General features: G+C 51.0%; 1 protein-coding gene across 6 annotated transcripts in view; it reads right to left on the reverse strand.

The window, feature by feature from the left end:
- ARHGAP44 (Rho GTPase activating protein 44) overlaps positions 1-24,448 on the reverse strand; it is a 119,716-nt gene that overhangs the window by 3,475 nt on the left and 91,793 nt on the right. For 4 of the 6 annotated variants that reach the window (XM_043473769.1, XM_043473750.1, XM_043473759.1 and 1 more), the window contains 13 exons: positions 22,693-22,761; positions 20,520-20,601; positions 19,900-20,027; positions 18,035-18,146; positions 17,568-17,649; positions 15,765-15,845; positions 12,990-13,103; positions 12,305-12,396; positions 11,211-11,391; positions 5,630-5,647; positions 4,748-4,969; positions 3,223-3,380; positions 1,992-2,372 (listed from right to left, as the gene is read on the reverse strand). In XM_043473769.1, coding sequence (XP_043329704.1) covers positions 1,992-2,372; positions 3,223-3,380; positions 4,748-4,969; positions 5,630-5,647; positions 11,211-11,391; positions 12,305-12,396; positions 12,990-13,103; positions 15,765-15,845; positions 17,568-17,649; positions 18,035-18,146; positions 19,900-20,027; positions 20,520-20,601; positions 22,693-22,761 — 1,720 coding nt within the window. Of the gene's footprint in view, positions 1-20; positions 70-1,991; positions 2,373-3,222; positions 3,381-4,747; positions 4,970-5,629; positions 5,648-11,210; positions 11,392-12,304; positions 12,397-12,989; positions 13,104-15,764; positions 15,846-17,567; positions 17,650-18,034; positions 18,147-19,899; positions 20,028-20,519; positions 20,602-22,692; positions 22,762-24,448 lie in introns of all 6 variants that reach the window. The other 2 variants (XM_043473786.1, XM_043473777.1) reach the window with 2 other exon arrangements.

Genomic DNA, 24,448 nt, shown 5'->3' on the forward strand with positions numbered 1-24,448 from the left:
GTGAGGCCGGGACCGCTTACCCTGCAATCCCCCTCACGTGTCCACAACCGCGTCCCCCGTGTCACACAGCTGCGAGAACACAGTGACAGGAGTCGGAGAGAGGAAGAAACACGATGAGACGACAACGAACACAGAGCACGCCCACCATCACAGTCAGAGGGGCCGCAGCAAACCACGCCGACCACGCCGCTCAGACCACTGCCCTGCGGGACGAGGGGCCGGGCTGCCGCCCCCCAGGGGACATCAGGATGGGACAGGCCGGGCCCACAGGACCGCTCAAGGGCAGCAGCTCTGAGCCAGGGGTGGCCGGGGCCCCCTCCATCCATCAGGGACTCTTCCAGAACCACCAGTGGGAAGGAAGTGGTGCTCACTGTGGTTCTCCAGGGAGGGTTCTCCTTAATGTCTTAAGAGCCTCAGGGTGGACAGAGCAGCTGGGCCTTCACCATGAATCACATCCAAAGAAAGCCAGATCGCCAGACGGCCGCTCCCCATGATATATACGTCTGCTCCCCTGACCCCAGGCATGTGCACTGGACTGGTGTCTTCTAGTCAGCAAAGCACTAAACCCACAGGCTCACCTTCCATCTGGTCAAGGGAACCCTCACTCCCGAGGACGGACGTGGGGATGAATAAAAGCATAACCTGGTGTAGTCGGGACCCAGGGCCAGACCGCTCCCTCCAGTGTGTGTGTGTGGCGTGTCTATGCGGAGGCAGCTGTGTTTGTATATGTGTGTGTGGTGTGTGTATATAGTAGGTGTATATATGGTGTATCTATGTGTGATTTATGTGTATCTGTGGTACAGGTATGTGCAAGCATGCTTGCATGCATGTATCTGTGTGGTGTGTGTGGGTTATGGTTACATGTTTTCCTAGAGGAAAAATAGCTCCACCTTTGATGTTAAATTTTAAAGTAAAACTAATCTTAGTTGTTATGGGCCTGTCCCACAAAGCCCCTCAAAGAACCAGGCTTACAGAATCTTTTCTGAAACTGCATGCTCAGTCACTTTAGTCATGTCCGACTCTGTGACTCCATGGAGTGTAGCCCTCCAGGCTCCTCTGCCGATGGGATTCTCTAGGCAAGAATACTGGAGTGGGTTGCCATGCCCTTCTCCAGGGGAAACTTCCCGACCCAGGGATCAAACCCATTATCTCTCACATCTGCACTGGCAAGCAGGTTCTTTTCTGAGCCTTTTCTAAATATATTTTGCTAGGAAAAAAACCCTTTTACTAATAAGGCTTGTTTGAAGTGAAGTGAAAGTCGCTCAGTCATGCTCTTTGTGACCCCATGGATTCATGGAATTCTCCAGGCCAGAATACTGGAGTGGGTACCTGTTTCCTTTTCCAGGGGATCGTCCCAACCCAGGGATTGAACCCAGGTCTCCTGCATTGCAGGCAGATTCTTTACCACCTGAGCCACCAGGGAAGCCCAACAATACTGGAGTGGGTAGCCTATCCCTTCTCCGGGGATCTTCCCGACCCAGGAATCAAACCAGGGTCTCCTGCACTGCAGGTGGATTCTTTACCAACTGAGCTATCAGGAAAGCCCATAGGGCTGTTTAGTTAATAGGAAAATACGTCTTTGTCTCTCAGTCTCTGTTCTCACGATGAAAACTGGTACCTGAACTGCCAGTGAGGAGCCGAGCAAAGCCCCAGACACACCTGTGCTGTGATCCTGCTTTCTGCCATCACAGTCCAGTCCCTCCTGAAGCCTCCTCTTCCTAGGATGCAGGGTGCTCAGCCCCCAGATGCAGGATCAGAACCCAGGCTGGCGGGTGTTCAATTGGGAGAAATCCTCTAGGGAGCCCCCTCTCTGCAGGACAACTGGGCCCGGGGCTGTCCACGGCCTCAGGGGGGCTTCTAAGGTGACCACCCCATATGCCACAGGTGGCTCCAGCACAGTCAGCCCCGGCAAACAGGGCCCACCTGCTGCAAAGTCCCCAGTGGTCCCTGCATGCTAAGGCTCACACAGGTGCCACGCGTGCCAAGGTTACCTGTTGACATGCTCTCCCCGGGGGACACGCCATCCAGTGCGGGATGCTCTGACGACTGCGGGCTGGAGGCGGCGAGGCTGACGGTGGGCGGCTGGGGTGGCGGCAGGGTGGGCCTCTGCCGGGGCTTTGGAGTGGGCCGTGACTTGCTTAGGGCGCCCGTGAAGCCAGAGGGGGAGGCCAGTGGGGGTGCCGGGGCTGCGGGGGAGAGCTGGCCCGATGCCAGGGAGTAACCCGGGGGATAGCTGAGTCCGTAGGGCGACGGGGTGCTGGGGGGCGTGGGGGACAGGCTGAGTGGGGATGGCTGGCCGGCAGGCTGCTCAGGGAGGGGCCCTGGCTGGCCGAAGGGGACCTTGGGTGGAATGGGTGCCAGCTTCTTGGAAACTGAAAGACAAACCAGCACACAGGGTCATTAAGTGGCACTCACCATCCATCTGTGTGGCTGTGAGCACCTTTCCCCGACTCCTCACCACCAGTGTCCCCACGCCCAGCTCCTGCCACCCTGAGGGCAGCTGATGCCATTTTAAAAAATTCACCTAGAATGGCAGATTTTCATATCTGCCCACCTGTTCACTAATATTTCCTCCTCTTCTCTGGATTCCTGCTGTGATTGGCACGCATGCGTGTGCGCGCGTGCACACACACACACACACCCACCCCAGCCAAACGGGAGAACACACGTCCCACCCCCAGGCAGCGGCTGAGTTCAGGGTCCTCCCATCGCTTCACGGTGATACAAGTACCAGGGTGGCTCGGAGAAGGTGGGAGTCGAGGATGCACTGTCCAGGAGGGGGTGATTAGAGATTGGCCTGGACACTGGACCCTGGACAAAGCGATCATCCTCCAGGCAGGAAGCTCTTCTGGCTGAACCTCCAAAGGCTCTGGGATGCCGTAACAGTGACCTCTGAGCCAGAACGGAGGCCCAGAGCCTCAATCACTCAGCCTGTCTCCTCCCTGTCCTTGCCCTCAGTCCCATGTACTTGCCCCGGAAGTGTTTTCCCTTTAAGGATCCCAGGTGTAGATGTGGACAGATCTGCACTGCCCCGACCCCTCTGCACTCTTTACTTTTTTCCCTCTTTTGACTTTTATTGACTCAGGATCCTAGTTCGGTGATGACCAAGGATTGAACCTGTCCCGCTGCAGTGGGAGCAGAGTCTTAACCACCAGATCCCCGGGGAAGTCCCCACACTGCCTTCTTTCATTTATTCAGTGACAAGGGTGGTGGGGAACGTACCTTTCCGGAGAGTGTGAGGGCTCTGGTCCGCAGGTGGCTGGCCCGGACTCACGCCCGGCTGTACCCCGGGCTGCGTGCCTGCACTGGGTGTCCCCTGGCTAGAACCCGGACTTCCCTTCTGCCCTGATCCTGGAGAAAGCTCTTTGCTTTTAGAAGCGCTATAACATGAGAGTTACAAAACAGAGTCAGTCCCTGAACTCAGGCAGCTGAATCGTGAACTGAATATATGTTCTCTGGGCAGACGTGGTCCTCTCAGCCCTTCTTAAGGCCATCAGAGATGCCTGTGGAGGTGACCGGTCCCTCCTGGGGACTCTGAAGGCCCTGAGCTCCACTCCCATCTCCAGGTGGCCCCCTTACGGCCAGCTCCCTTTCCTGGCCTCGGCCCTCTCCCCAGCAGACCATCCCAGCAAGTCTCCTCTTTGTCAGTTTCCTCCTCCAGCCAGCAGCCCCTGCTTCCTCTCTCCCCCCTCCTGCATCCTGAAACAGAACCAAAGCCCGTGATTCCATGGCCGGAGTAAGCCAAGCGGTTCCTTGTCCTTTCTGGTGGAGCCATCAGTGACTACCCCATCCAGGGTCATCGCCAACCCCTGCCAACTCTGTCATTTCCTATCTCACAAGGAAAATACTTTCTACACATTAAAAAAAAATCCTGCAACCCCTTCACTTAGGGGATTGGCATCTGTGTGCGTGTGTGCACACACACAGCTGCATGCAAAGACTGGCTTAAAAGGTTCAGATTTCCAAAGTCTCCAAAATTTTCCCAATTCCTAACAATGCACAGTGGGCCTGGTGAAGTGGCTTTCTTAATTTTCTGAATTGTTGTTTAGAACAGAGACAAACGGCCAAGGGGTCTGTGCAACCCCGCTGGTAGAATCCCCTCTGACCATGCCCCTCTCAAGGGGGGCTGGGGGGACCTCCTCCCATGCGCCCATGGGGACCAGTGACCCTGTACCGGCTCAGATCACACTTTCCATCTTTGGAGGAACAAGGGCCTTTCTCCATAAAAGCTCATGGAACCAGCACTGGAACGAGCAGGCTCCCCAACTCTTCCTCCTTCATGAGGATGAAATACATGATCTTGTCACCTCCCTTCTTTACCTGACTTGCACCCATTTTAGCAGTAAAAATGGCCCCTATGCATCTAAAGGAAGAGGAGTGCAGAGGAGAACCACTGAAATTCTAAATTTCGAAACAGGCAACAAGCTGTAACAGTACAGGAGGGGACAGAGGAGCTGGGAACTCAGCTTCCTCGCCTGCTTTAGCAAGCTGCCACCTTACACGTGCGCCTGGGATGCTATTCTCAAAAAGCCTGGGCTCTCTGATCATACAGGGGCTGTGAATCCCTACCTGCTGCCAGCATGAAGCAGAAGCCAAACCAGGATGCTTAGAAAGGGGACAGGGGACATGACCAACTGCATGCGGCGCTGAGCTTGTTCAGCAAACCCGACACCCCTCATCCACGTGCACCGCAAGCTAGCCTACCCGGGGGGTCGGGTAGGGGGCAGCGCCCCGGACCCGGACTTACCTGGTCCGTTCAGCAGCAGGCTGGAGGCCGAGGCCGGATGGAGAGAGCGCGGGCGCCACGGGGCCCTCAGGGGACTGCTCCGGGAGGGGCGACGGCAGGGGCGGGGTGAGCTCGGCGGGCGGGGCGGGGGGCTGCATGGCAGGCGGGGCGCAGGATGCCTTCCGGCCGGCCGAGGAGCCTCTTCGAGCCACCCACGACGTGTCCATGACCCTCACGCCCATGCTGGCCGGGGACAGAGACACCCAGGCTTAGCTGCGCCCCCAGGGCGCCAGGCTCCCGTCCCCACGAAGCGGCCAGCAGCGCAGCCCCGAGCAGCTCCTGGACCAAGGAAGCGAGGCGGCGGCCGTGCTCCTCGGAGCATCCCGCAGCTCCAGGCTGGGGCGGCCCGGGCACTGCTGGCCTTAGGACCGCAGCGTGCCCGTCAAGCTCCCTGGAACCCAAGCTTCCCTCAGAGCAGAGAGCGGCTTCTCTGGGGGTGGGGGGTCACCCACTCCTCCCAAGTGGAGGGTGGAGGTGAGGCGGGGCGGGGGAGGGGGGCGGGCAGCATCCGACTAGAACAGAGCACCGACCAGCAGGGACACCTGAACATCCATCCTTTTTGTCACCTGGGGGTCCGGGAGCACAGGACCGACTCAGGACTCCCGGGCCAGCCCCAGGACGTTGTTTTACAACCTCTGCAGGGTCTAGAGAGCAGGGCGAGGCTGATCATGCTCTGGTCAGTCCCCGCCCCCGATTCCACTTCAAGAAGGGAGGGGACACAGCTCTGAGTACATCGGCCAAAGCAACCAGACACGCACATTCACCCCTGCAGAGCTCGCTAAGGCACCGCTCGCTATTCCCATGGACTGCACGTGGCCTCGTGGCTACCCGAGGATACTGTACCTTTGGATTTTCCTAAGGCTGCAGGGACAGAAACACACAGACATTAGTGTGGTAAACACTGCGCCTGCCTCTGGACACACAGCGGCTCTCTGTCAGGGTCAGGGGCTAAGCCTGGGGCTTCCACGGGGCCTTGGAATTGTTTGTTTAGTCCGTCTCTCCAGTTAAAGTGACTCCTGTCTGCACAGGTGAAGAGCATCCTACCAAGCTCACAGGTGGATAAAGACAGAAGCTGAAGAGTTGACACTGGTGCTTGCAGTGGGGGTTGGGGGCATGTCACAAGGAAGGGAAAAAAACCCACAGAAGCAGCCATCCACTCTTTTCTAAGTTATATGACTTAGAAGGTGGTCAATCTCCTTTCCTGTGGTCTAGGAGGTGACTGGTTCCATGATACGTAGTCAAAGCCTTCACTGACTATGGCAAGAGCTAATACTGCCAGTGTTAAGGGAGACACAGATGTTCACGCAAGGAGAACCCCGGCCAGTCCCCCGTCTCCACCGGGGATAAGCAGAGGGCTGCCCCTTGCTTACTATCACCCACGCTGGCCAGGGGCACTGAGCTCCCACACCGTGACAGTCTGCCCACCTTGCAGAGGTGCAGCGAGAGTCAAACCAAAGGTTCAAGGCTGGGGACTGGTGGTAGCAGGTGGGATGTGGTCCTTTATGGAAATGTACAGGGAGGGAGCCTCCAGGAGGGGCACAGAGGAGGATGGTGGTACAGCGGGCACACAGAAAGGGACAGCCTCTGACACACTTTCCCCTGGGGAGGGCAGAGGGGAGACCCCCGAAGGGGAGACACCCCCACCACCACCATGCCACCCCTGTCTAGTGTCACTGTTAACACATTATTGACCGGGGCATTTTTGCAGAAGCTAACGCTTGTGGTGTTAATACACCTCTGGTCAATAATGTGTTAATAGTTCTCTTCTCCAAAGCATTTTGGGGGCAGATGGTCTCTCTCTGGGATCCACTACCAACCAGCTTGCAAGTCGTCTTGGCTCTGAGGACCCCCCACCAATAAACAGGCACCTTCTACAGGGGATCCAGTCACCCCCGTAGGTCACTCAAAACTCTGCAGCAGGGTCCAATGGCATCCCCTGGTATTTAAAGCAAGCTGTGGGCAAGTATCAAACTGTGCTCTTTGGGCTTCTAAATTTATCAGGATGAAAAAGAGCAAAAAGCTTAACATTCCACTTGGAGAAGCGAACTGACACCACTTTGTTGCAATGGTTGGTGATGCTGTTCCCTGTGGTTCCTAGAAGAGCCCTAAAGAAGGGCAGTCTCATACGCGCAGGTTTTCTTTCTTATCATACTCTCTTTCACTTAGAAAGACCTTCCCTGTTTGAGATGGGAGGCATGGGCTTTGGGATCAGGGCTGATGGGGGGAACGCCTTCTATTATCAACCGCATCTCCCAGCACCATAGACCCCAGACACCAGGCTACCTGGTGATCTTCTCCTGGTTCACCAAGGGGAGGAGGCGGAGGGAGGACTGACACCATGGGGAGGACGCAGAGGGAGGACCGATGAGACCCACTAAATATCAGCAGCAAAGCATCAGCAACCAAAAATCAACAGGTGAATGGACGCTCCTGCTTTTATAAACAGCTAAGCCACCTGTCATCACCACTCTCCCAGCTGAAGTGACTTTTGTGGGGCAGGTAGCATGCCCTGTGCCCAGGGAACAGGCATCAATGGTTCATGGATGTCTTCAAAAGGCAATAAAAATCTTTACGGACCAATGAGTCACAATGACAACAGTGACAATCTTGGAGGCATCAGAGCATGTTTACCTTCAGAGGCTAATGAAAATTTTCTTGGAACACTGGCAGATTTAAGTGTCTGAATGTCTAGCTAGAACTCCACCCAAAGACAAAATTTATAAAATTGCTTGGCATGTGGCCAAGAGCAAGGGAGCTACTCAGAGGTAGTAGAATACAACCAGAAGGTCACAGAAGCAGGTCACAAGTTTCTGCTTATTGTTCTGTCACACAAAGAAGTAATAGTCACAAGAATCAAATAACTTTGTGTTATTTTAAATAAACACCAGATTCAGCAGCCGCCCAGCTAGCTCTGTCGGTAGAGCATTAAACTCTTAAATAAACACCAGATTCAATCCATCGAAAACAACCAACTCCCTTAGAAACTTCACAGATACCCACATCGCTTATGGATGTCAACAATTCCCCACAGCCACTGCTTCTGGTGAGAACGAGAAGAACTTGGTTTTCAGATCCCTTTATAGTTGAATCAAGGCAGAGGCGAGAAGCCAGAGGCCATGAAGAACGCCTGAGAAGCAAAGGGCTTGGAGAGCAATTAGCAGAAAGCAGGATGACGTGGCAAGAGTCCAGGAGGGGACCCGTTCAAGGTTCTCATCTGCTTCCCCTTGGGATTCACACAGGGCAGGCTGGCTAGCAAGGCAGCTCCACTGAAGGCTACTGTTCCCTGCTTCACTCCTAGCCTATTGGGACCTCGTATTGCAGAGTAGCTTATCCTAAGCTAGGCTTTTCTAGTGACTCAGAAGCTTAAGAATGTGCCTGCCAATGCAGGAAACCCAAGTTAGACTCCTGGGTCACAAAGATCCCCTGGAGAAGGGAATGACTACCCACTCCAGTATTCTTGCCTGGAGAATCCCAAGGACAGAGGAGCCTGGTGGGCTATAGTCCACAGGGTCGCAAAGAGTTAGACATGACTGAGTGACTAATACTTCACACTATAACCTGGCAGGCCACACAGGGAAAAGATAAGATGCAGGACCTTAAAAATTAGGAGACAAAGGCCTGCCCCAGAAAAGAAAAATCTGAAAGTTGGAGATTTCAGCATAAGAACAGGTGTCTACAGAAAGAAAACATTTATCACTGGGAACAGAAGTTTGCTCTGGACCGTTCCAAGTGATGAATTGTCAGGGGTTAGCAGCTATATTTCTTTTTGACCTTTGTAGGATAGACATCTGTCATGCTGTTTTTATTTTTTATTTTTGGCCACATCATGTGGCATGCGGGATCTTAGTTCCCCAACCAGGGATCAAACCCACGACCCCTGCAGTGGAAGCGTGGAGTCTTGACCACTGGATCACCAGGAAAGTCCCCGTCATGCTGTTTTTGAATCCTGGTCAGGAAAGGTCTTACCCAGAGGTGTTGGCCAGTGTATGGATTTAAGTATACAGAGATCTGATAGACCTTGATTTTTCATCTAGAGATTGGTTACATTTGGAATCACTGGAAAAGACCCTGATGCTGGGAAAGATTGAAGGCAGGAGGACAAGAGGGGACAGAGAATGAGATGGTTGGATAGTATCACTGACTCAATGAATATGAGTTTCAGCAAACTCCGGGAGATGGTGAAGGACAGGGAGGCCTGATGTGCTACAGTCCGTGGGGTGGCAAAGAGTCGGACATGACTGAACAACAAGTCTATCCTCATCTGGAAGGTTTCGATTTTTGTCCTGAAGATCAGTTACATTTGGCAAATACTTGCTGAGAGAAAGGAAGCAAGAAAGCCTGGTATCTCCCCCAAAATCCACAGGAGCTTTGGGAGCTCCTGGACCATTTAAGATGAACTTGGAGGCTGGGCAGCAGTGGCACAGTAGATGCCAACATGAGAGATGAGTAAGAAGGATCCTAAAGATCTTGGCTCAGCCTTGCCCACACTCCCCCAGGAAGGCCAGAATCAAGTATTTCTAGCTCCTCTAGGGATCATTCCTCTCCTAAATGCATAACTAAGTTTCTTTACCTCCTCAGGACAAATAACAAGCCGGAGGCACCAGGCAACATTTCACAGACCTTGTCTCAGCACCCACAAATGTGTGAATCCAGGAAATGTGGAAGCAGAGGTGGAGCCTGGGCCAAGAACACGCCTCCTGAAGGCCGAGCTGACAACCCAAGCCCCAAATATGAGTCAAGGTTTCCATGGTACCCAGAACCTCAAGCTCTGTCTGAAGAAAAATTCCTGCACCCTCTCACCACTCCACAACCCTGTTCAGAGTAGCTGCATTTGGGGTTCTCCATCTTTCTACTTGGTCTTCAGAGGACCCCAGTATCCACAATCACAACAGCAAGCTCCTTGGAACACAAGTTCTATCTCATGACAACAGGCTTTTTGATGTAATAAACTTGGGAAAGGATGCCATAGCCCCCTGTGAAGAGTGACAGATCACAGCATGTAAAAGACCCCACAAACTCATACATTCAAGAAAGAGGCTTCAATGTGTTGAATCACGTGTCTCAGGAACTCACGAGACCCGGGTGTCTATCTCCTCCCCGCTGCCCCAACATAACCAAGCATCAGTGGAACCTGTGTTCCATAGAGCACCTCAGGTTGCTCCTGAACCTCTCAATTACACATGCTTATTCCAAATTACAGGCTTCCCTGGTGGCTCAGGGGTAAAGAATCTGCCTGCCAGTGCAGGAGACATGGGTTCCATCCCTGGGTCAGGGAGATCCCCTGGAGTAGGAAATGGCAACGCATTCCAGTATTCTCGTCTGGGAAATTCCAAGGACAGAGGAGCCTGGTGGGCTATCATCCAGAGGGTCGCAAAGAGTCAGACATGACTTAGCAACTGAATAACAACAACATTACAAATCACAGCACCTCCAGGCTAAGGTCTCTGTGTAGACATGCCCGTGGGTTCAGTTGCCGCTGTCAGCTGACCTGGTGAGGCCCTCTGAGGGTCGGAGCAGAAGAGGCATTGCTACAGGCACGTCAAGTAGGACTGGACAGAGCAGCTACACAGGGGGGCACGGCCTCAGTATCCTTTTTCTTTTTTTGGCACACTGCATGGCATGTGGGATCTTAGTTCCCTGACCAGGGATTGAACCTGCACCCCCTGCATGGAAGCTCTGAGTCCTAACCTAAACTGACAACCTAACTTGACCACCAGGGAAGTCCCCAGTGTCCTTTTTCTTTTTTTTTTTAAAAAGCTTGTTCTGATTCTCTTTCGTTGCATAACAAACCACCCTCAAAATTTAGTAGCTTATCGATCCAGGCCACAAATCCACAATTCTGACCAAACTTGGCAGGGTCAGCTTGACTAATCCACACAGCACTAGCTGAGGTGGCTTGACTTACGTAGTTTTAGCCTCTGTACCCCTAAGGCTCCAGCAGCACCTGCGAAACTGCCTGCAGACCCTGGGGTCCCAAAGAGATGGCTCTCTATCCACAGAAATCCTGACCCTGGTTCTTTATACTCAGAAGACCATACTATAGGGGCCAGTGGACACTGAACGCCCCGAGATGCCACAGTGACAACTTTCTCGTAGGGGTCATCTGGATGGCTTTTCAGAGGGGACTGGGAGTCAGACGAGGTCTGGCCAGGGAGACGGGGAGCCCAGCTCTGATGCAGAGACACCTGGGAGCGAAGGACCACAACTGACCCTCCAGGGTATTCCCCCAGCTAGAGACGCCTCATGCAGGAACGGAATTGCTTAAAAACCACATTTAAAAGACAAATTCCAAAGCATTTGCTGGCATCAGGAATGAGGTGACAGGGCCACTTAAACTGCTGGTGGTTAAGCGCCGCCTTCCTGTCGTTCATCTCAGTCAACCCCTCCCTCCCCCAAAGCCGAGAAAAGGGACGCGAGTTCATACCCATCCTTTTTGTAAAACTCCAGCATCATGTTATCTGTGGCCACACTGAGGGGCCGGCGGGCCTGCTCGGGCTGGCGCCGGTCGGCGGGGTCCATGTCTGGGGAGGGCATTGAGCTGTAGTTGGCGTTGTGGTTCACATGCACCGGACTCCCGTAATTGCCCGTGATGTTGAACTCTATCTCTGCGGGGAAGACAGAATAGATGTACACGGTCTGTGAGTCGGCCAAGCCCTTCCTGGGTAGGAGGGAAACCAGTAGAGAAATGGCCACTCTTTTATGGGTCACCCCTGAAAATCTCATCCCATGGTTCAATGTTAGATCATCTGTTGATATTAACTCATCTTATTATATTTCATCCTATTACCAGGTGAGCCCATGTGCTCACCTAGCATGTAATAGAATAGGGACTTAATAAAGCACTTTTTCATCTGTGATTCACAAAACAAATTCAGTCAAACAGGAACAGATGGGTATTTTCTTTTTGAAAAAAAAATGGCAGAATCATCTATCTCAATCCTCACATTTAAGACTGAAATAAATGCCAGAGTGGTCTAAATCAAATCAGGAAAAAGGGCAATGCCCACTCTCAACACTGTTATCTGATATTGCTGAAGTGCTTGCCAATGAAATTAGTCAAGAAAAGAAAATAACAGTCAATATTACTATCTGTAGACAATGATGATGGGATGTCTTTTCAGAAAACCAAAGAGAAAAAAAAAAAATTACAGGATTAGAAACAGAAAGAGATCTCACTAAAACTGTGGGCTCTCAAATGGAGTCTCATCTCATCCCCTCCTGACTACAGCCGATTTATCTGCAGTGCTCATGAGCTCAGCCACAGAACCTACAGAGTTTTACCTTGAACTCCTATCTCCTTTGTTTCTTTATCCTGATTTTCTACCACTGGCCAAAGGTGGTATGCACAGGGGGCTTAAAAACAAAACCATACACACACACACACACACACACACACACACACACACACACACACACACACCCCTTTGGCCAGTGGTACTCGATTTCAAAGATTCAGAACTCACAGTAACCTCCCATTTCCCACAGAAGCCTACTCCCACATCAGATGCTGCCACGTACCCCCGGGGAAGAACCAGTCTGCGTGCTGGATGATGGGCTCGATGATCCCGACGATCTGCAGCGAGACTGTGGTCATCATCTCCGTGATGTTCCTGAGGGCACAGGGCAGAGGAGGGCAGGCGGGGTGAGCAGCCGAGGCAGGGAGGGGGCCCTGGACCATAAGCCTGCACACTTGGTTCTGAGAGCATGTGTCCTCTTGGGGAGGGCACTTCACCTTTCTGAACCTCTCCCCATGTCTACAGAATGGAGACATCCCCCAGAAGTCCTCCCTATAGGAGACGAGTGAGTAACACACACAAAATCACCAAGTCTGAGGACTGATTCTCACAACTGCCAGACTCATCCTTTCCCAGCTCTGTTCTCTCTGTCAAGACAGCACTCTGTCCTTCTGTATCCCAGTGCTGGGATGTGCTTTCCACAGAGGGCCCAGGGGCCTGGAAGAGCTTGCCAGACCTGGTGCTGACCCAGATGAGCTCAGAAAAGACCCTGGCTATAGGCCTGGCTCTGAGACTATCAACAGGAAAGATCTGAAGAATTCTGGGCCTCCTCCTGAGTCTAAAGAAGGACCAGCTCAAGACAGGCATATGACCTGACACATAAATAAGGCTAGTTGTTATCTGGCCATCCCACCCAGGCCCCCACAGCCCCCAGTGTGACCCACACACCCCTTCCTCCCTGGACTCACCCTTCAGCTTGTGGCCATAGCAGGTTGGGTCCTAATACAATGGCCATGTTACTGGGTGTCATCTTGTTGACATCTTGGTATTCTGAGAGCTTGGATAAAAACTTGATCAAGTATCTGAAAGGATGTGAGAAGGACCAGGTTTAATGAGGGCTCGATACCAGCCATGGTCCCCTAACACCAGCTGGAATCATCTTTTACTGACAAGAAGACTCATACATCCTACAATATAATCAAGATGTGTCACATGTCACGACACAAGAATGCTCCAAAAACAGACAGAGCTCTTCCTGGGCTGTGTCCTGGGCTAGCTGTAAATGTCTGCTTCAACAAACTGTGGCCAGAATAAAATTCTCCATCCTTCCTTTGACTCAGGGCATGATGCCAGAAATTCCCTCCTTCTTTTCAAACCTCTGTCACCTCCTATCTTCCCTGTGTGTAGAGGTGAGAAGTAGTGTGTAGCTGTCACTAGTGGGGACATTTTCATGCTAGGAGCAGTGTCTCAGTGGGGCTATGAGAGCCAGTGAAGAAAACGTTAGACCTAGACTTAGCATGTGGCCCAGCAATTCCACTCCTAGAGAAATACGTCCACACAAAAATGTGGACGCAAATGTTCCCAGCAGCATTAGTCATCATAGCTGAAAAGGAGAGACCACCCAAATATCCATTAAGGGACGAACAGATGAATAAAACGCAGTCCCATCCATACAGTGGAGTACTACTCAGCCCTGAACAGGGCTGAAATACTGACACATGCTACTGCATGGATGAACCTCGGAAACTTGATGCCAATGGAGAAAAGCCAGACACAGAGACCCCAAGGTGAATGACTCCATCTGTATGAAAGGCCCGGCGCAGGCAAATCGACAGAGACAGAACATAGATGAGAGTTTGCCAGGTGCTGGGTAAGCAGAAATGGGGAGTTACTGTTGATGGGAACAGCATTTCTTTGTGGGGGTGATGAAAATGTTTTCAAATTACACAGTGGTCATAGCTGCACAACTCTGCAGATTTACAAAAACCCATTTAATTGCACACTTTTAAAAGGGGACAATGGCATATGAATTGTTATGTCAATAAAGCTATTATTTAAAAAAACAAATCAGTGAGTGAGTAGCTGTGCACAAATGAAGCATAAAGAGAGCTTTCCCAAACTATACCAAACCTGCCTGGTCCCGCACAGGCCCCAGACCCCAAAGTCCATCTCTTCCCGGGCTCTTGGTTATATAGACAGTGGGTCCAGCCCCAGGCTGCCTGGACCACAGCGAAGCGGCTCCTTCAGCGACTGCTGCCCACAGAGCACAAAGACCCTAAGCCGCTGATGGGCCACCTCCACCCACATCCGGCTGCATCACACCCTCCAAGAGGCCACACATGCCTTGACCAGGTATGGGGCCTGAGCCGAGCATGGTCAATCCACGGACTGGCCAGTGGCCCAGCATCACTTCAAGAATCATTCTTGCTCTTGATCTGATTCTTGCTCGTGGGATGCTTTCTTTCAATTTTGTATATATTTAACACTTTAAGCATTTTACAGTGTGCAGTTCATTAGCATTACTTTCCATTGTGATGCAACCATCACCACCATCCATCCCCAGAATTTTTCATTACCCCAAACTAAAGCTTGACACCCATGAAATCACAGTCCACCTCCTGCTCCTGACCCCTCCCCGGTTACCTTAGCCACCATTCTACACTCTGGCAACCACCATTCTACTTTATATCTTTATGAATTGACCACTGAATGTACTGCTTTTGAGTGGAACTGTTCAGAATCTCCCCTTTTGTGTTTGGCTTCTTTCATTTACCATATAGCCTTCAACGTTCACCCATATTGTAGCAAGAATGAGAATGTCTCTTCTATTTGAGGCTGAATACTGCATTGTATGTACTTTTTGTTCACCTATATTTATCCATTGCTGGACATGTGGGCTGTTTCCACCTCTTGGTTATTGTGAATAGCGCTGGCATGAATGTAGGTGTACAAAATCAAGTCCCTACTTTCCAATCTTTTGGAAATACACCCAGAAGTGGAATTGCTGGGTCATACAGAAATCCTATGTTTGTCTCAGGACCCGCCATGAGAAGTCACTCCTGGGATTTTTAACAGGAAAACAGAAATAATCAGGCAGATGGCAGTAGGAGCTGCAGCTGAAAATATGCATCTAAGGAAGCTCCAAGGACGGGGGGAGGGCCAGGAGCGATGCTGGTGCAAAGTGATGAGGAAGCAGAAAGTGGAAAAGAGCATAAGCCTGGGAGGGAAAAGATGCGCAGAGCAGTGGGAAGTGAAACCTGGGTGAGGGTGAGAAAAGTAAGAGACAGACACATGGAAAATTGCTGGTGACAAGTGGAAGCCAGAGAACATTCTCCCAGCCTCTTCTTCCTGAAGCCTGGCTCCAGGACACAACTGCCAAGTCCAGCTCAGGATCTGGTCAGCATGGCCCCTGGGATCCACAGGCACCTGTCTTTACAATAAACCCTGGTATCTGAAAGCAACCTGCATTCACCCTTGCTCCTTGCAAACCAAAGAACTGCGTCAGCCAGCAGCTGGTCAGGTAGCCCGCAACATCCCACAGCCCCATTCAGTCTGTTTCCTCATCTTCAGGATGGTAATTCACAACCTCCCAGGATGGCTTGAAGTTGAAAAGAGAGCCTGCTTGTTAAATATGGTTTGGACACTGTGTAACCCCAAGCTTGCCAGTGACCATGCCTTTTGGCCAGGAAACGTGTGTCTGAGGCTTAAATAACCTTGACCCAGCGTCTCCAGTGTCCACTCACCGGATGTTGTTGTGATTGGCTTTGGGCAACTTCTCACATGCGTTCCACAGCGCCTGGAGCCTCTTGTCCTGGTCCTGGATGCTGGAAAATTAACAGGAAAAGCAACTGGTTGAGTACGGACCAATGAAGTCTTACCAGTACTCAGACTCACCAGCCATCGAAATATTTGAGAAAAGGAACCAGCCGTTGTCAGTGACCATATCAGTAAACTATTTTCATTCATATCTTCGGTTTTTATTATTTCCCCCTCAATAATCTTTCAGTCTTGGCTGTGCTGTTTTAACAGTACTTCCCCTGCACACATCACATGGCCCAGGTCAGTGTGAACTGGGGCAGCAGGTGAGGACGGAGGGCAGACACCTGCACCTGAGTGGGTGGGGCTGTGATGTCATCGGGAGGTTGGTTCTGGCACAGGACACCAGAAACAGGTCAGCTCCCCTTCACGCCACCACGGCGTGGTGCCCAGGCCCACAGATAGTTTAATGCACATTAAGCTTCTCGGCATGTGGAATGTAACAGACGCTCAATAAACACCTTCTGAACAAGTAAACGACATGAACTCATATAGACATAAGGATATCTGACCCTTGAAGACACAACTCAGAGGTGGATAGTTTCCACAACCAAAGGATTCTACATTCTACAGAGAGACTTGCTCGAAGGGTTTCTCTACTGATAGGTCTTCTAAGGATTAAAAGAGATTACTGAAAGGTCTATATATGTATTTGCTGTTGTTAGGACTACATTTTTAAATATACATTTTTACGAAAACCTCCATCAGGGTTTACAGGGTTAGGAAGGCCTTATGCTGAAAGAACCTTTTAACAAGAAAAACTGAAAAGTAAACAACCTCCCTCCCCCCCGCCAGGAGGCTCAGCTCTGACCCTCTGACTCACAACCCAAGGTAGGGGACGGCCATCGAGGGGGCCCCCAGAAGTCCCTGCTTCCATCCTGACCAAGCCGAGAAAAACTCCCTTTTCTGCTCATCAATCCTCTCTAAGGTCAAAAGGCAGATGCTGCCAAGGTCTTTCCTTCAATGAAAAATCAACATCCATATGGGACTTTCTTTGTAGTCCAGTGGTTAAGACTACACGCTCTCAATACAGGGGGCACAGTTTGATCCCTTTTCAGGGAACTAAGATGCCACATGCCAAGCATGGCAAAAAACAAAACAAAACAAAACAAAAAACAGGCAAAAATAAAATAAAATCAACACCCACATCCTGAGGGTCTTTGGCGTATCAGGCAGTGTCACAGGGGTTAGGGAGTGGGAGGCAGTCAGAAGAGACGGTCATCCCTCCCTGCCCCCCATCAGCTCACAATCCAACCAGCTACACAAACACAGCCTTGAATTTGATCAGTCCCTGCAGAGAACCCGGGGGATAGGGCAGACTCTAACTACCAGCTGCTGGGCACCAGTTGTCAGGAAGGACGCCTCTCTGAGGTGACCTTCAGGGTGGGACCCAAAGAGTCAGAAGGAGCCTAGGAGGCAGAGGTTTTGGGAAACCAAAACCTGTCACATGGCAGGGAATGGGCAGCGTGAAGAGGGGTCTGAGAGGTGATGGGAGCCCGGGGCCTCCCTGAGTCCTCTCGAAGGCCCAGCTGGGGCTCTGGGCCACTCTGTGGCTCCAGCCTGCGACCCACACCAGGGGACCTGGCTCTCCGGGCACACGTACAAGCCTCTCCCTACGACACACACCAAGATGCAGACTTGCCGGATCCCACGTGGCACACTCGCACAGTTTCAATCAAGGCTCCACATAAACCGCACCCACAGGACACGTGGAGACCCAGCGTACTCACTTGGAAGCCTGAATCCACTCGTCATAGAGTTCAAAGGTCATCAGAGGTTCTGGCAGCTCCCGGAGGTAAGACTTGAGAGCTCCTGGACGTGAACACCGTATGGGCCGTGAGCTGCCGGGATGCGGCAGACACCTGCTACCAGCCAGTGTCACCAGGGGGGCCAGGTTTGGGAAAGGTTTCCCAACCCTCGTGACCAGGTCACATGGTGGCTGCCACATGCCTGGATCCAAGGCTCTGGCGTGGCCGTGAGGGCCTCCCCTTTCGTGTTACCACCATCACCCCCTCCCCTGGCACCTTGGGGATGGGGAGGCCTTCCTTCAAGGGCACAGCAACCAGGCCTAAGGTGGGGTCTTGAGCGGACATGCCCGGAGCATGGCGGGGAGCCAGGGGCCGAGTGTCCCCGACAGTGGCTGTACGTATTCCATGCCCACCCCTTCCCCTGGAGCTCCTCCAGCAGCAGGGCCCACCTGCGATGGCGTGGGGGTCCGCCGAGCACTCCTGTACATCCACCACACAGCAATCCAGGGCTGCCTTGAGCTTCTTCAGCTTGGAGGCAGATGGGGCTACTCGGAAGAGGCCCTGCCGACAGGACAGGGGTCACCAGACAGCCTGCACCTTGAGGGCACCACAGCAAGACCGGCGGCAGGCAGTCTCCCCAGCCCTTTCGTCCACCATCTCCCAGGGGCCTCCTTCCCATCACCATGTGTCAACACTGGGGCAGCAGGACCAGGGCCTCATCCCTGGCTGTGGCCTCGGCACCTCGTACAGGGTGACCCGGCGTTCTGCTTCAGTATGTACTTGATTAAATGAGCCCTGGGCACTTTGACATCCTGTTCTGTGTATTTAAGATATATTTTGGAAAAACAAAAACACTAATTTGAAAAGATACATGCACCCCTGTGTCCACAACAGCATTATTTGCAATTACCAGGACATTGAAGCAACCTACGTGTCCATCGGCAGATGAATGGATTAAAAAAGATACGGCAGGTCTATAAAATGGAATAGTACTCAGCCATAAAAATGAATGAAAATTTTGCCATTTGCAGCAACATGGATGGACTGAGAGATTATCATACTAAGTGAAGACAGACATAAGGAGAAATATTGTATGACATCCCTCATATGTGGAATCTAAAAAGAAATGATACAAATGAGCTTACTTACAAAAGAGAAACAGAAACAGATTCACAGACTTAGAGGACAAACTTACTGAACTGATGGTTGCTGGGGGAAGGACAGGAGGAAGGGATAGTTAGGGAGTTGGGATGGACATGTACACATTGCTATATTTAAACTGGATAATCAACAAGGACCTACTGTATGGCACATGGAACTCAACTCAGTGTTATGTGGCAGCCTGAATGTGAGCGGGTTTGGGGGAGAATGGATACATTTGTATGTATGGTTGAGTCTCCTTGCTGTTTGTCTGAATCTATCACAGCATTGTTAATTGGCTATACCCCAATACAAAATAGAAAGTTTTTAAAAAATGGGTAAAGAAAAGGCCCCATTCACCTTCCTCCATGAAACTTTCCCTCAGGGACTAAAAAGACCTCATCTTTTCATTGGAATTATACATGAAAATGCCTGGCATTTAAAACGGGGTAAAAAAAACCTGTTTTGAATAAATCAGGCTTATTTGACAGACACTACACTTATCTGCTCCATAAGCTCATAAGCCCCCTTTTATACTTTTTAAAACAGCTCACTCTCTTATACTTTGCTTAGTAATAAAATACCACTGATAAATATTGATTGGTTGATCAGATCACAGGAAAGTAGAGTCATGATTTTTAAACTGCCTGCATAAGAAACTAAAGATGAGGTCTACCTCCCATGAGCCCACTGACACAGCAATAAAAACAATGGTTGCCAATGTCTCATAGGATTGTTTTTTAATATGTGGCTTATAAGGAGTGCTTTCTAATGTCTGTATCAATTTTCAGGATGTCTATAAAAAAAGTTATGATCTAAAGGTTAAAAGGTCTATGTTTTAAATTAAGGAGAGAGGAGGTGGAGAGTGGGGTGGAGGAGGAGGAAGAGGAGAAAGCCCCAATCTCATTACATATGCAGACAGGAGGGCCGGAGCGGGGCTATAAGGTCCTCAGGGCAGGGTATCATGTCCCACAATCCTCCACTGTCCCTGGAGAGGGAAGGCTCATGGGAGAAGCAGGACCAGTTTGAGGACAGGGGGCTTGTACTGCGTCTTCCCAGGCTTGGGTTTGTGGGGCCGGGTGAGGATGGTAACAGAGGAGGAGAGACCCCAGAGGCTCCATCTCGCGGGCGAGGAGACCCGCTCGCGGCGGAGCTCGGCTGCACCCAGACGCACCTCCTCCTGCATCCCGCATTCCAGCAGCATCGTCACGCACGCCTCGATGGGGAAGGCGATCTCCCGGCCGCTGATTGACAGGTGCTCCTCCAGGGGCTTCCCAAAGGAAGGCTTCTCCACCCAGGCCTCTGGGGGGGGGCGGGGGGGGATTCGGGTGGAGCAAGAGAGGGGTCAGCGCAGGTCACCCCCGCGGGAACCTTCCTTTCCTCCGGTCACACTGCTTCTCCTAAGTGTCCCAGGGACACGGAGCAGTGGACATGGAAGCCCCGTCCGACAATGTCCATGGAAGCACTGTCCAACTGCAGCATCTCCATTCCTGCAGTTTCGGGGGATGACGGGGAGGAACTGGGGGAGGCGGTGGAAGCCAGCCCGCTGTAAGCAGAGCTGCTGGGCTTCCTGTTACACACGCACCTCCACACACGCCCATGCACACCCTCGCTGGGGTAGTGTGTGTGTGTGTGTATGTGCTCTGCTTTCCTGCCACTGGTCAAAGTGCCTGCAGGCAGAGGCCCAGGGCTCACGTGAAGGCAGCCCTGCCGGGGAGGAGCAGGTGAACCAAGCATAGGGCCGTGGACGGCAGGCTCCCCGCCCTCCCTGCCCCAGGCAAGCCTGGCACTCACCCTGTTGTGCTTTTATCTGAGGCAACACGGCCTGCAGGAGTGTCAGGGACTTCCTGTGGTACTCGGCCTGCACTTCGATGAGCTGAGGGGACATGAGGAGAAGCGTCAGCCTTTGCCGGAGGATGGAGGGCATGGGCTGCCACACCACTGCGGTGCCCTGCCCCCTCCTCCACCCATCTGCAATGACGGGCATTCGTCCCCTCAGCCTCTGCAGCAGAGGGGTGACCATAAAGGGAAGTTTTGGAGGTGGGAGACTCGGGGAGGAGGTGACGGGGACTCTCCAGAGTTGGGCCTGCCTTCACTGCCACCCCAGCTGGGGAGCACCCTGCCCCCATTTCTCACAGCAAAAGGCACTGAAGGGGTGCAACCATGAAAAGGCTATAAACAGAGAACACATTCAGAAATCCAGGTGTCCATGAGAGGGCACCCAATGCCATGAGCCTCAATGTATCTTGATCCCCACCCCCTCCAAAAGAGTTCAAGATACAACTGGTGGGAAAACATGTGCTCGATCCACAATCCTCTTCCACCTTGGGAGGCAAAACTGCTTTATCGTGATGTGATTCAAAGGACAAAGTCCTTCAAGATGCTCTATTCTGCCCCTCCCACTACTGCAAAAGCTGCTGAAATGGTAAAAACAGCAGAGGAAAAGCAGTGAATAACTGGCACTTCATTTATTTTCTAAATTTCTCCCTGTTCCAAAAAATAAGGAAAGAAAATTGGGTATGTAGGAGGAAAAAGGAGAGAGAGAGAGGCACTTTGCTCAAAAGTCTGGTGTGATGAGTAGCTATTATCCCCAAGGAAAACTAAAAGGGAATTTTTTCTTTTTTTAAGTCATAGTGTTGAAATAAGTGGTACCCAAAGACAACTAGGCAGTCCAATAATGCTTGGAATGCCAACAATCATTTGTTTTAGATATTTTAAAATGAAATATTATCTTCACAAATAAAACCGATGGTATTTTAGACTTGAAAGAATAGACTTGAAAAGAGTCCTACTATTTTAAAGTAAACATTTCAAGTTGGAAGGAATATGTATCAGCTCTCTCTCAGTGGGGGAGAAACCCTGGACTTCTTGGCCATTGATGCTGAGCATGTGGGGGAGCACTGACTACCCCCAGTTCTGCCCCACGCTTATCAAAGCATCCAGCTTCTCAGGATTCCTCTTCTCTCTTCATCTTCTTTCCCTGTCTTTGTATCACTTCCTTGACCCTAAAGAGAAACTTTGAGTTTTATTCCCAACGTTATTTTTCATTTCAGGGTCCTAATTATTTGGGCCACATGATTCAAGTATCGATGACTCAGATCCTGTGTCTCTACTCTGTAAATCTGCTCCCATAGAGGAGAGGCAGTAAACAGGCATCAACCCTCATTTACCAACTTGTCATCATCTGGGACAAAAAAAATCTCCATTAATAACCAACAGATGCTGGGGTGCAGCTAGCTTCTTCTTCCCGAGTTGCTTCCTGATGACAGTCTCAGGTTTTGCAACCCTGACCCTGCTGACATCTGGGGATGGATCACCCTCTGTCGTGGGAGCTGGCGTCCTGTGCACTGCGGGATGTTTAGCAACAAACCTGACCTCCATCCTCTGAATGCCTGTAGCACCTGCCCCTGATAGTGACGGCCAAAAACATCTCTGCTAAGCGACTTCAGTTATGTCCGACACTTTGAGACCCTACGGACTGGGCCTTCCAGGCTCCTCTGTCCATGGAATTCTCCAGGCAAGAGTATTGGGGTGGGTTGCCGTGCCCTTCTCCAGGGCATCTTCCCGACCCAGGGATCGATCTGGTGTCTCTTAAGTCTCCTGCAGTGGCAGGTGGGGTCTTTACTGCTAGTGCCACCTGGGAAGCCCCCCTCAAATGTCTCCAGACTCAGCCAATCATCTGCTGGGAGATGACAGAATCACCTCTGGTTGAGAACCACTGCCATCGATCACAGAGGTACAAACATCTTCATGGGTGAGGCTGAACTTTATTCTCAGGGTTTTGGAGAAATCCACACAAAGGGGACTAGACGGCAGGATTTATTCACAGGTCGGACAGTCAAAGCCCCACCTGTTCTCAGGACATGCTCAACTGAGGGATCCTTGATTCAAGGCCCACGTTCCTTCCCATCCCCACTGTGACACCTGCTAACAGACTCCAAGCAGCCTCACCTTTCTGGATGCTTACCGTCTGAAAGTAGTTTGCATAGTCGATTTCTTTGGCCACAAAACTGTACATGTCAGCCGACAGCTGGTCCTGTGGGGGCAAAACACAAAAGGATAGAGAGTAGGAATCCACACATCAGAGGAAAGAACCATAACCATGGTTTAACCTCATTTTTCATAATACTAAGCAGATTACAAACTTTGCCTGTGGACATTCCGTCTCCCAACCACGGCTCTAAAGGATGACTAAGTGGAGAAAGAACACCTATGCCAGTGTTTTCCTAGCACTTTTAACGTGGGCCACGTGGAGAGTTAGGAAAGCTGATGTGGGGGAATGACACGCAAATTGCTTCCTTGCATCTCTGTGGCGTGCCCTGCTATCTGCAGCAGCCCCGCCAGGTACACACTGCTCTTCTGCTTGCCTCCCCTTGCCGCTTCTTCCCCTTGATGATGCTACTGCCTTGCTCCCTTCATCTCAATTCTAACTGGTTGATCACAGGGAAAGAGAGGCGAACACACCAAGTCGAAGGAAGCTGGTTAAGACAGGTGGGCAGGGGACGGACCGCTGATTCCAAACTTGGCAAAAAAAAAAACAACAAAACCTGGACTCAGCCAGTATCATACATGAATCTCAGTGTGAAAAGCCCTTCACCACTCAGCTCCCTGAGGGGCTGAGAATAGTGGCTGAATGCTATGTCTGGATCACGTTCCCTTCAAGGAGGACAGTGGTCAGTTTCACTGAAACACCCCCAGCACAGCGCAGTAGAAGTCCATTCGAGTGGATGTAGACTCTGTCACACTAACCGTATCTTTGAGCATGTCACACTCTCTAAATGTGTTTGTACAAGTCATGTGGTCTCTGACATCCCTCCCTGCTTGGTAGCCTTTGAGGCAGAGCTTCAGAAGAGGTGCTGAGTTAAGAGAAAAAGTATCTATCACGTTCAGGTTGGAATAAATAGGAAAACATCACCCCAACGCTTATAGCAGTGCTATTTCCAACTGCCAAGATATGGAAGCAACCCAAGTGTCTACTGACAGATGAACAGATCAAGAAGTTGTATTGTATAGACAATGGAATACTACTCAATCATAAAAAAAAGAATAAAATCTTGCCGTGCGTTAACAATGAATGGACCTAGAGAGTATTATGCTAAGTGAAATAAGTCAGAGAAAGACAAATACCTCATGACTTCATACATGCAATCTAAAACACAAAACAAAAACAGACTCATAGATTCATAGAACAAACAGTAAGGGGAGGGGATGGGGGGATGTGCAAAATAGGTGAGCGGGATGAAGAGGCATTAAACCTTCAGTTTACTTAATAATTAAGCAATGGGGATGTAACGTACAGCACAAGGAAGACAGTCAATTATACTGCAATAACTTTGCATGGGGACAGACGGTTACTAGATTTATCATGGTGATCATTTCATAATCTGTGCAAATATCAAGTCATCATGCACCACCCCAGATACAAACATGGTATTGTATGTCGACTATATCTCAATAAAAAGGGAAAAAAAGCACAGGAAAGCTGACCCGAATGCTGAAGGAGTTACAGCAGACAACTGCATGATTCAGGAAGAGTCTGATATACACGGAACCTCAAGCATTCTGCACAGACCCCGATAACCTCAGCAGCCCCTCCAGCTGGTGATCAAACTGTCCTCTGTGAGCAGGGGGATGGGAGGAGTAATCTGTTTCCTTTTCCAGGATCCTCAACAGGCAAACATCCTTAAAGCGTTCTTGCACACAAGATGATAGAACCAAGACAC

This window comes from Cervus canadensis, chromosome 1 (assembly GCF_019320065.1).
Source record: "Cervus canadensis isolate Bull #8, Minnesota chromosome 1, ASM1932006v1, whole genome shotgun sequence".
Taxonomy (NCBI): domain Eukaryota; kingdom Metazoa; phylum Chordata; class Mammalia; order Artiodactyla; family Cervidae; genus Cervus; species Cervus canadensis.